Consider the following 13,209-nt stretch of genomic DNA (forward strand, 5'->3'; position numbering starts at 1 on the left):
GATAAAAAACAAATGCAACTGTTGACGCTGTAACAGATGAAAATAACACCTAATAAGATGCCAAAACATGGCCTTTAGAACTGCATTGGCTTCTGGGGGGAAAGCAACCCAGAGGAAGGTGCCTTCTGCCAAGGGAACGGCTTCACACAGAACAAGGTGCGGCGTCTCCTAAGGGCTGAGTTATCGCCAAGTTCCGGTCTTGCTGGTCAAACAGGCAGCTACAGACCCCTGAGTTCTGAAGACATGCTTCTGGGAAACCACCAATAGTTGATTCAAGTTTCATTTTTAACTATAAGAAGCACCGCTGATGTTATGTCTGTGTTATCACCCTGATGACCTCGGAGGCCTTCCCTCATATGGCTGGTAACTCCTTTCTGTGTGGACCTTGGACTTGTGGCAGCTGGCCTGGGTGCTGCCCCTGTGTGAACAGGACCCTCCCGGGCACTGTCACTTCTGGCTATACCTCCCATGCCAGTGCACAATGCTGGTCTCAGAATAAATAGATGCCATCTACTTGATTGAAGAATAAACACAAACTAGTAATACCCTGACTTACTATATAAAGTTTTATTCTGGGGAAAAAAGGGCCCCACAGCTAATTCAAAAGGCTTAAAAACTCTACTGAAGGGTTATCAGAATCCAAGCAATTTTTGTGTTGCTGAGAAGGAGGGGACAGCAGGGTGACTGGCCCTGCGTTTTGCATAATGACTTTCAATATTTGAGAGTAAGAGACGTTTCCACCACACACAGTGGCCTGGCAGTGGGTGTTACTCTGCAGCAGGGAGGAAAAGAGCTGCCTTTGAGATGGCATTAAGGTTTCAGGGACGTGGCCATACTTCTAAGCTAAAACAATCTGAAGGAACAATCATTCCAAATGATCGTTTTCGGAAGCTGTGCATGATGACATGATGAAACAATTTAAGTTACAGTAGGTGTGAGGACAGACAAGCTATTGGGAAAGTGGAGCCGGCGCATTGCGGTGAGGGCGCCTCAGTACCTTGCCGTGCACACGCATCCAGCGACAGTACAACGCGTGCTTACACAGGCGGGACGCGCGGCCCAGCTCATCCTTCCCAGTCGTGGCGTTGATGACCTCAATAGCGGAGTCGCCTACCGTCCAGTTGACACTGAAGTTGGGGGCCTTCCCTGGCTGCCGTGCTTCTGCATTGCTGATGCCTGAAATGGAAGACACAGGATGGTGGTGTGAAGCCCGCTTTCACCCCCAGGGAGGGAGCAGCCAGGGGCGGCACACTGTGCTCAGACATGGCCACAGAAGTGCGTGGTGGGGGAATTCTGCCTGCCAAGGAATATACGCAGACTTGAGTGTGCATTTGCCGTGGCAGTGGCCTCACACTCTTCCACTGCCACCAGAACAGGAGCAGTGTTGAGAAAGCAGAACTGACCCATGGGTACGCACTTGTCTGATAGGGCAGGTGGGCAGAAGGTTGACAGAAACCTGAAATCATGAGACTTCTGACAGGTGTGTCTTTTCTCACTCTGGCACTGATGGAGCCAGGAACCTTGGCAGCCTGAGGGTGGATGGGTGGGAGCCACTTCTGAGACTAATGCAAGGTCCCACGAGGTCGTGCAGGTGGGGGTTGCTCCTGTATCACACCCACCTCTGGCGCTCATGCCTGCATGTGCTCCCCTGCCACTGAGAGGCCAGGCATGTTCAGGTCACGTGGCTTTGCATGTGTGACATCCATGATGCAATAGGAAACCCTAATTCTTAACAAGTGTCTTGAAATGGTTCACAAGAGTCTTGAAAAAGTTCATAGAAAATGCTTATTATGAAAAAACCTCATGGATTTCAAAATTTTTTGGCACCAAAATAAACTTGTACTAACTTGCTGAAACATGTCTGAATAGAATCTAGTTTGAGGCACTAAGAAGATTAAGACATCTGTTTGAAAAGCGCTCCTATCAGAGCTGCATGACTTCTGCTAAAATTGAAGCAAGAACAAACATCAAACAGGAGATGAAAATAGTTTTTACAAAGACAATCCTGAAGAAAATGAATAATGCAAAAAAAAAAAAAAAAAGGCTACCAAGAGGCGGAAGGGGCCCAGTCAAAGCACAGGCCAACTGGCCAAAGCACAGGCCATGGCAGCATTTTGGGGATGCTCAAGGTGTTTTGCTTGTTGGGTTCACGTGGAGGGCCAAAGGATGGTAACACCTGCTTATGATGACAGTGTTTCGAGAAAGTGAGCCAAAGCTTTAGCAGAAAACCCCCTGGGGAAGCTTCGCCAGAGACCTTCACCATAACAAAGCGCCTATTCATTCCTCTCATCAAACAAAGGCAACCGTGTGAGGGTTTCCATAGGAAATCATGAGCCATCCACCTTATGGTGGCTGCAAATCCACCTCGTTTGGCTCCGTCTGACTTCTTTTTGTTTCCTAATCTCAAAAATTCCTTAACGGGCACCCTTAAGGAATTTTTCTTCAGTTAATAATGTAAGAAAGGCTGCACTGACATGGTTAAACTCCCAAGACATTCAGTTCTTTTTTTTGAGACGGAGTCTCACTCTTGTTGCCAGGCTGGAGTGTGTGGCGTGATCTCGTCTCACTGAAACCTCCGCCTCCTGGGTTCAAGCGATTCTCCTGCCTCTGCCTCCCGAGTAGCTTGGACTACAGGCACACGCCACCACGCCCAGCTGGTTTTTGTATTTTTAGTAGAGATGGGGTTTCACCATGTTGGCCAGGATGGTCTCGATCTCCTGACTTCATGATCCTTCCGCCTCGGCCTCCCAAAGTGTTGAGATTACAGGCATGAGCCACCGCACCCAGCCACCATTCAGTTCTTTAGGGACAATCTAAATGGCTAGGATCAGCACTTACAAAAATGTCTTGAATTTGATGGAGTTTATGTTGAGAAATAAATTTTATATCTTTAAAAAATTTTTTATCTTTTAACTTTATGAACTTTTTGAAGGACCCTTGTACTTGTTTTCTTACTGTGTTTAAACTATCTCATCTTAACTAATCACAAGCTAATTTTGCAGGGTTGAAAGTTTTTACTTTTTATTATTTTTATTTATTTTTATTTTTTATTTTTATTTTTTTTGAGACAGAGTCTCGCTCTGTCGCCCAGGCTGGAGTGCAGTGGCGCAATCTCGGCTCACCGCAAGCTCCGCCTCCCGGGTTCACGCCATTCTCCTGCCTCAGCCTCTCCGAGTAGCTGGGACTACAGGCACCCGCCACCACGCCCAGCTAATTTTTTTGTATTTTTAGTAGAGACAGGGTTTCACCGTGGTCTTGATCTCCTGACCTCGTGATCCGCCCGCCTCGGCCTGAAAACTTTTAAAAAGATACTTGCATAACTCGGAATTGAATACATGTATCTGCATTTATATATTGAGCTTGATAATTCATATCACATGGATGTTATAGGCCACCAAAATCAAAACTAATTTAGGATATGAATCTTTAGAACATGGGCAGACTCATATTCTGAACCCAGACACTGAACTGTCAAGCCCACTGGCCAAAAGCAGCACACTGCACTCTCAGATGACTCAGTACAACTCACTTCATGCCCTGTGGAGGCCACCTCCACCCCGTCACCATGCTCACTTGCTTTCAATGACCATTTATCCCTCCCTTGGAGAGATATTAAAACCCAGATGACAGTTTACTGCCAGAACAGTTTACTGTTCAGAGTAAGGAACCCAGGCAGAATGTAGCAGATCCCCTGAACTGAGAGTCAAGGGAAACCAAGTCAGCCAGATTTCATAAGACAGAGTACCGGAAGGAAGAGACATGCAGAGAGAGTGACCCTGGAGATACACAGAGGGTGTCCTTGAATATCCTGTGGAGCACTGATCAGAGTACGCATGTTACTCAAGGCTGGGAAACAGCCTCCTGAGAGAATCAGAGGGAAAAGTGCCTGACATTCACATAGAGAAGATACAGACATAAAGATATAAAAAGGACTAAGCCAAATTTCTAGAGATGAAAACTACAATGTATTAGATAAAAAATACACTTGATGGGACTAACCACAGAATAGAAACCACAGAAGAAAAGATTAGTGAACTTAAAGACACAGTAACAGAAACTATCAAAAATGAAACACAAAGAGAGAAAAAAAGAACAGAAAATCAGTGATATGGGGCAGGTTTAGGTAGGGTGAAATATGTGTAATTAGATTTCATGATGGTGAGGAGAGAGAAGGGGGAACAGAAAATATATCAGAAGAAAGATGAATAAAAAATTTCCAAATTTCATGAAACCAACAAACCTATGGATTAAAGAATTTCAATGAATCCCAAGCACAAGAAACATGAATAAAACTATACCAAAGCACAACAGAACAAACTGTTCAACACTAGTATTAAGAGAAAATCTTAAGCAAACCCAGAGCAAAAAACACACAGAGGAATAAAGATAACAACACATCTCTTACCGGAAACAATGCAAACAAGAAGTCCGGGAAGCAATGTCTTTAAAGTGCTTAAAGGAGAAAGAGGACCCTGCCATTCCAGCAGAAATATATTTGTATAGCAAAATATACTTCAAAATGAAAGCAAAATACTTTCCCAGACATACCAGAGCTGAAACAATTGATCATCAGAAGACTTGTGCTACAAGGAATGTAAAAGGAAGTCCTCCAGCCGGAAGAAAAAATGATACCAAAATGGAAATCCAGATCTATACAAAGGAATGAAGACCCCTGGAAATGATAGCTACATGGATAAATATACAAGAGGTTTTTTTTCTTATTATTTAAATTCCTTTATAAGATAGTTATTAAGATGAAAATAATAATAATAAGATGTGGATTTTCTTAACATATGCAAGTGTCTGAAAACAATACCACAAAGGCTGGGAATGGAAAACCGGAAGCATCCTGTTGTAAGGTTCTTTTACTATATGTGAAGTAGTAAAATATCACTTGAAGGTAGACTGTGGTAAGAATGCATACTATAAACCCTAAAACCACCACCAAATTAACAAAAGTTACAGCTCAAAAGTCAAGAAGGAGTCAAAACAGAATCATCAAACACACCCAATTAAGGCAAAAGCAGTAAGAAAATGAGGAAAAAGTGAACAAAGAACATATGAAACACGTAGAAAATAAGTAGCAAGATGAAATTTAAACCTAATAATATCAATAATAACAATAAATGTAGATGGTCTAAGTACCTCAGTGAAAAGGCAGAGATTGTCCATGGTGGGACAGAGAAGCAAGATCCAAATATATAAATATATATAAATATATGCCTATAAGAAACACATTTTTAATATAAAGTACTTTAATACAAAGGGATAGAAGATAACACTGTGCTAACACTAATCAAAAGAAAGTTGAAGAGATTATTTTAATCTCAAAGCAAATTTCAGAACAAACATTATTACCAGAAATAAACAGGGTCATCATATAATGGTAAAGGAGGTCAGTTTATTAAGATAAACCAACAATCCTAAATTTTTATGCATCTAATCACAGAGCTACAAAATACAGGAAGTAAAAACTCTAAAAAAGGGGAAGAAATAGATAATGTACAATTATAACTAAGAGATTTTCAATCCTGCCTCTCAATAACTGATAGACCAAGTAGAAGATTGGTAAGAATATAAAAGAAAATAAATAGTATAATCAAACAACTTGGCCTAATCAACATTTACAGATCACTCTACCCCAAAGTGGCAGATTCACATTCTTTCAAGTTTTATGGAACACTTATAAAGATAGATCATATTCTGGTCCATAAAACCAAGTCTAATAAACTTAAAAGGACTGAAGTCATTAAATGAAACTAAAAAACCAACAACAGAAAGATCTCTGTAAAATCTCTAGTATTTTGAAACTAAATAGCAGACTTCTAAATAACCCAAGGGACAAAGTATTTTAATATAAGTGAAAATGAAAACGTAACATATCATAATTTTTAAATGCTACAAAAGCAGTAAAAAGGGTCTTAAAACAATGACCCCAGCTAGCACCTTAAAAAACTACAAAAAGATGGGCAATTGAAACACCAGGTAAGCAGAAAAAAAAGAAATAATTAAAATCAGAGTAAAAATTATTGAAATATAAAACAAAAGACAAAAAGCACTGAACCTAAAAGTTGGCACTTAGAGATGAACAGAATTGATAAACTTCTAGCTAGATTGATCAGAAAAAAAACAGAGAAGATACAAGTCATCAATATAAGGGATAAGATGATATCATTAGAGATATCACAGATATTAAAATGATATTCTGAATGCTTTTATGCCAATATATTGGACAAATTAGATGAAATGGACAAATTCCCTGAAAGACAAATTACTGAAGCTTACTCAAGAAAAAAGATAAAAACAGATAACATGAATAGGCCTAAATCTATTATAGAAAAATAAATTGTAGTTAGAATTTTCTCACAAAGCAAACTTCAGGCCCAATGGTTTCACTGGTGAATTTAACCATATATTTAAGGAAATCATACCAAATCCAAACCAACTCTTCCAGAAAACTGAAGAGAAAGAAATGCACCCTGACTCATTTTATACCTGACAAAGATATTAAACTAAAATGATGGACCAATATCCCTACAGACAAATATAAATACAAAAATTCTAAATGAAATTTTAGCAAACTGAATCCAACAATATATAAAAAGAATAGCACATAATAACCATATAACATTTATCCAAAGATACAAAGTTGGTTTAATTTTTTTTTTAATGTCACCAGTAGCAAACTTTTTGTTATTGTTGTTTCAGATGGGGTCTCACTACATTGCCCAGGATGGCCTCAAACTCCGGGGCTCAAGCGATCCTCCTGCCTTAGTTCCCAAGTAGCTGGGACTATAGGCCCAAGTCACTGCAATGAAAGTAGTCATCTAAGAGCAGAAAAAAGGCATCTGACAAAATCCAACATACATTCTTGATTAAAAACGCTTAGTAAGCTATAAATAGAAAAAAAAATGTCCTTAAGCTGATGAAGACATCTGTAAAAAACCTACAGCAGCCAGATATGGTGGGTCATTCCTATAATCTCAGCACTTTAGGAGACTGAGGCAGGTGGGTTGCTTGAGGCCAGGAGTTCAAGACCAATCTGGGCAACACAGGAAGACACTGTCTCTATAAAAAATTTAAAAATGAACCAGGCATGGTGGCATGTACCTGTAGTCCCAGCTACTCAGGAGGCTGACAGGAGGATCACTTGAGCCTAGGAGTTTCAGGTTACAATGAGCTATGATCACGTTACTGCACTCCACCCTGGGTGAAAGAGTGAGACCTTGTCTCTAAAACAAAAAACAACAATAAAAAACCCTACAACCAACGTCATACCTAATGGTGAAAGACTGAATGTGTTCCCCCAAGATGACATGTAAGAGAAGGATGTCTGCTGTCATCACTTCTACTCAGCATTGTACTGGAGGTCCTAACCAGTGCAATGAGGATGTAGAACTGATGAGTGGACTATAAAATTGTTCTGGAAATACAAAAAGGACCTAAGCAGCCAAGACAACTTTGAAAAAGTACAAAGTTGGAAGACTAACTCTACCTGACCTCAAAACTTATAATAAAACTATAGTAATCATGACAATGTAATACTGGCCTTTAGACAAAGAGATTAAAGGCAAACAACAGAGTCCAGAAATAGACCCACATGTATATATACATGCCAGCTGATTTTTGACAAGGGCACAAAGGCAATTCCATGAAGAAATGAGGAACCCTTCGCTAAATGGTGCTAAATCAACTGGATATATTACATGCCAAAAAACGAACTTCAGTTCATACTTCATACCCTACACAAACATGAACACAAGTGAAACATAGTCTTAAATGTAAAAATTGCAACTGTAAAATTTCTAATACAAGAAGAAATCTTTGTAGCACTGACTTAGGCAAATATTTCTTAGATATAATATCAAAAGCATGATCCATCAAAGAAAATTTTTATAAATTAGATTTTGTCAAAATTAAAATTATGTGGTTTGTGTAAGACGCTATGAAGAGAATTAAAAGACAAGCCACTGATTGGGAGAAAGCATTTTTCAAATAATATATCTGATAAAGGATCTGCATCTAGAAAATATAAATAACTCTCAAAACCCAGTAATAAGATGTTAAACAACTCAGTAAAAATGTGCGTAAGTTTTGAACAGTTTATTCAAGAAGGCACAGGGATGGCAAATCAGCATGTGAAAGGGCATTCAACTTCATTAGTCATCAGAGCAATGCAAATTAAAACCACAATGGAATATCACTAAACACCTGCTAAAATGTCTAAAACAACCGCTTGTACTACGTGCTGGCATATAAGTGACAGAACTACAACTCTCGTACACTAGTGGTAGTAATGTAAAAATGGTACAACCATTTTGGAAAACAGGTTAATAGTTTTCTAAAAAGTTCAACATACACCTATCTTATGATTCAGCCATTCTACTCCTAGGTATCTACTAAAGAGAAATGGAAGCAAGCGCCCAAAGATTTGTACAGAAATGTTCTCAGCAGCTTTATAATATTAAAAGACTGGAGACAATCTAAATATCCATCAATATTTCAAGGGATAAACAAATTGTGGTTTATCCACACAGTGCAATGCTACTTAGCAATGAAAAGGAATGAACTATGGATAAACCCAACAACATAGATCAATCTCAAAGTGATTAAGCTGAGTGAAATAAGCTAGACCAAAACGGTGCAAACCTTTTGATGCCATTTATGTAAAATCCCAGAAAATGCAAACTCATCTATATAGACAGACGGTACATCCTGGGGATGGGAATGGGGATCGGGGAGAGGGAGGGATTATGAAGGAGTACTAAGACAATTTTGAAGTGGATAAGTATACTCATTATCTTTATTGTGGTGATGGTTGCACAGACCTAAACATAGGCCAAAATGTATCAAATTGTATACTTTAAATATGCAGTTTATCATATGCCAATTATACCTCAATAAAGTTGTGAAAAGACACTAAAGATAATTTAAAAATAAAAAAAATTGTTCTCATTAAAAAAATAACATTTGCTCACTGTGGACAACTCCAAAAATTCACACAAACCTTAGAAAAGAAAATTAAAGCTATAAAACCCAGAGACAGCCACTATATATTTTGTAGTTCTTAAGCAGATATGTTTAGTAGAATCAGTTATGAAGCTTTAAACAATAAGCACATTGAATCCTACCTCTGAGATTCTGATTGGGTAGGTTTTGGGCAGGACCCTGGCCACTGTCTTAAAAAAAAAAATGCAAACAAAACAAAAAAAATCCTTCATGAGTCTTTCCCCCCCGCCTTTTTTTTTTTTTTTTTTTAAGAAAAAGGGTCTTGCTCTGTCATCCAGGTTGGTATGCAGTGGCACGATCATAGCTCACTGCAACCTTGAACTCCTGGGCTCAAGCAATCCTCTCACCTCTACAGGCTCATGCCACCACATCCAGCTAAATTTTTTTTTAACAGATAGGGTCTTGCTATGTTGCCCAGCATGGTCTCCTGGCCTCAAGTGATCCTCCCATCTCAGCCTCCCAGAGCACTGGAATTATAGGTATGCGCCACCATGCCTGGCTGAGTAATTCTTAAAGACTCTATAGATTCTTAAACCCTCCCAAAACAATCCTTCCTTCCTAGATGAGCTTTGCCATTTGAACGCATATTCTTTTCGTGTATACACACATATGCATATGTGAGCATACACATTCATGAACACATGCTGACTTCTGTAAAGCACTGAGATGTTATGGATCCTTTCTGATAACCTTCTCATGGATAAACTATACTAATAGGTATAAAATGAAACTATACTTAGGTTCCTGGGCATATTGCTAAATTTGATTTTATAGTATTTCATTTAGGAGTCTTGCATCTATAGTCATAGGAAATTCTGTGGCTTTTCTTTTTATTTGGGTTTTGTCGTTTTGGTATTTGGATTAGGTCAATTGCTCTTTTCTATGGCCTGGAAAGTTTATAGAGAGGTAGAATTACATGTTCTTTGATAGACAGATTAAACCATCTGTGAATTTGTTGGAAGGTAATTTGTGGACAACCTTTTCAATGTCTTCTCTGGAAATTTCCTTTGTTATATATTGTATTTCTTTTTGGGTTAACTTTGATAATTTACGTCTTCTTATTTTTTCTTTGTTGCTGTTGACAGTTTCAAATTTATAAGTATCGGAGTTGAACAAAGAATTCTTTTGAAATCTTGATACATTCCAGGACCCCCACTGGATGCCTGAAACCACAGATAGTACCAAATCCTATATAACTATGTTTTCTTTCTATACATATACACCTATGATAAAGTTTAATTTATAAATAGGAAGAAGAGATTGACAACAATAACTAATATTAAAATAGAACAATTATAAGAATATACTGTAGTCAAAGTTATGTGAACGTGCTCTTTCTCTCTAAGTACTATAGTATTTTCCAACCTTGGTTGGCCTCCTGGAGAGGGGAACTGCAATAAGGAGTGGGACTGTACCCTCCTCCACATCTGCAGATATCCCTCAATTTCCACTTTGTTACTTTTGTTTTATCTTATATTAGATTAGATAGCCCTGGCAGTGGTAGATCTGTTTTATTGTTCTTTGAAGTCAATGTCTCTCTTAGTTTTACTATTTTTTTTTTCTTTTGAGATGGCAGGCTGAAGTGCAGTAGCACGATCTTGGCTCACTGCAACCTCCCCTCCTGGGTTCAAGCAATTCTCCTGCCTCAGCCTCCTGAGTAGCTGGGATTACAGGCGCCCGCTACTGTGCCCAGCTAATTTTTGTATTTTTAGGAGAGACGGGGTTTCACCATGTTGGCCAGGCTGGTCTCAAAATCCTGACCTCAGGTGATCCACCTGCCTCAGCCCCCCAAAGTGCTGGGATTACAGATGTGAGCCACCACACCTGGCCAGTTTTACTAATCTTAATCTTTTTTCCTCTTTCCTGTATCATTCATTTCCTTCCTTCTCTCCTCTCTCTTTCTCACTTCTATTTCTTTCCTTCTTCCTATATTTCCTCTTTAGCTTTGTTGTGCTTTCCCTCCCAATTTTGGAAAAGAAAGGCTTAGTTCACTTATTTTTTTCTATTCATTCGAGGCCATGATCTCCTAAGGGTAAGTGGGGCTCCAATTCACCATTTTTGATATGTGTATTCTAAATAGTCAGTAGTTTAAGTTCTGGTTTCTTGTCTGATCTAATAATTAGACAAGTTTTTGTTTTTTTAACATTTTAAAAGTGACAGACTTTGCAGAAGACACAGTGCTGACACCACCACCAAGCCTGTGCTCCTCAGTACACCCCTCCAAGCACAAACTTATAGTGGAGTCTCTTTGTTCTGCTTCTCAAGAATTGTTCAAAATCATGCGTTAGTTTTGTTTGCTTCATGTCTGAGCCATTCCTTTCTTGAATAGCTTTTTTATGTTCCCTGGAGTTTCCACTCTCCTTTTTTTTTTTTTTGGTCCACAAAAGAAGTGTTTGCTTTCACCCTACCATTCAGAGCATTCAGCTTCTCAGTTAGGCTATTCATTAAAAATAAATTCACCTTCTTCTAAAAACATTCTTTTTAGTGTTGTCTAATATGAATCTCTCTTTTAATTTGGAAATTACTTTTCAGGCTTGCTGTGAATTACCCTTTTCAGTTGTACTTTGGATTTATAAGGTATTCTTTCTTAAATTCAAGTTTTCTCTTTCTTAGATGTCTTTTTCATTTTGCTAGAGTATCCTCAAGTCATTTTGTTTCCTCCAAAAGTGTATGTCCTCTGAATCCTTGACTATCTAAAAATTATCACTTCGTCCCAATGCTTAACATTTGGTTGGGTGGGAAATTCTACAATAAAAATATTTTCTCTTCAGAACCAGAAAGTCATCTCACCACTCCGTTCTGACTTCCGGTGTCCTGATTAGGGTTATATAAATCTGTAACGTATTACAACTAACTTAGAAGCTTTTAGGATCTTCTCTTTGTCCTTGGTGTTCTGAAACTGCAACGTGATGTGCTGGGCGTGGACCTTTCTCATTAATCCTGCTCAGTACTCAGTGCATCCACTTAATTCCATTATTTGTGTTTTCCTCTGTACTGAGGAATTTTCTGCTGTTATTTCCCCCTCCCTACTTCCTATTTTTGAAATGCTGTTAAATAAACATTGGGCCTTCTGGATAACTTTCCACATCTCTGAAGGCTTTTCTCATAATTCTGCCTTTCTGTTCCAAGTTATCTGAGACTTACTTGACTTCACCGTCCCCCTGCCCTCATCAGAGCAAAAGCTCCATGAAGAAGAGGTTTTGTTTGTCCTGTTCACTGCAAAATCCCAACACCCAGAACCATGCCCACTGCACACTCAAAAAATACTGAATATTTTCTAGACCTTCAAATTAATATTTGATTTCAGCACTTACTAAATAACATACTAATAAGATTTATCATTACTTATTTCTCTTCTGTTTTCTAAATTCTTTCTCTCAGTTGTTCTATTTTCTCATATAGATCTTTCTCTTTTGTGTTATTTTCCTCCTAAGTTTGATAATCCAAGTTTGTAAGTAAAATATTTTTATTCAATACAAGTGGCCGGCATGGTTTCTTCTGCTTGTTTCTTTGATGTGCATATTCCATTCTGCAGAAGGTCTGAAGGAAAACAGTCAGCCAAGACCACGTCCTCATGCCAAGAACTCAGAGCTCCGGCACCGTCCTTCCCTGGTTGTCAGGGTGGTCAGGTGTGCCCTAACCACACACAGGGCTGGGCTGGCCTCATCACAGGCACTGGTAGGAGCCTCATGTCTTCCTGAGGTCACTGTTCCTGCATTTACTGATTGCTGCTGGGGTGGTTTTTACCACGTGCTCAGGTTTCTCCCGTGGCACAGTTTTGCCAGTGGAACTGAGGTCTTCCGTGTTACCAGCACACCTGCCCTACCTCCAGCACCTGCCTGCATGTTCTGAGTTCTTGCAGGCCCCTGAGCTGTCACTCTGTAGAGGCAGCAGCCCCAGGAGCATGTTCAAGGCCACACCCTTCAAGCAGACAGAATCAGGAAGGATTTCTTTTGTGGGGGAATGGCTAGAAGAGAGGGTGTCCACTTAAACTGTTGGGGAATCTCTGACCATAATGGAATTGAATCTTTCATAAACAAATGGATAACACTTATATTATCTTCCTTTGCAATTCCATTACTTCTCATCAAAATAAAGGATTACTGTTGAACGATACTTAAACCTTAGAATTATAATATTTTTCACTAAAACTAAATGATTAACGGAAAGTATAAGATCCCAATAGTACAAAATATTTTT

General features: G+C 39.1%; 1 protein-coding gene across 10 annotated transcripts in view; it reads right to left on the minus strand.

Annotated features, from left to right (window-relative positions):
• Window positions 1-13,209, minus strand: part of ADARB1 (adenosine deaminase RNA specific B1) — a 155,114-nt gene that overhangs the window by 4,349 nt on the left and 137,556 nt on the right. For all 10 annotated transcript variants that reach the window (XR_008657895.2, XM_055279946.2, XM_055279947.2 and 7 more), the window contains one exon: window positions 998-1,176. Coding sequence is in view for 9 of the 10 variants with exons in the window: in XM_055279946.2 (XP_055135921.1) it covers window positions 998-1,176 (179 nt within the window). In the remaining variant the exon portion in view is untranslated. The remainder of the gene's footprint in view (window positions 1-997; window positions 1,177-13,209) is intronic.

The sequence above is a fragment of the Symphalangus syndactylus genome, chromosome 5 (genome assembly GCF_028878055.3).
Source record: "Symphalangus syndactylus isolate Jambi chromosome 5, NHGRI_mSymSyn1-v2.1_pri, whole genome shotgun sequence".
Taxonomy (NCBI): domain Eukaryota; kingdom Metazoa; phylum Chordata; class Mammalia; order Primates; family Hylobatidae; genus Symphalangus; species Symphalangus syndactylus.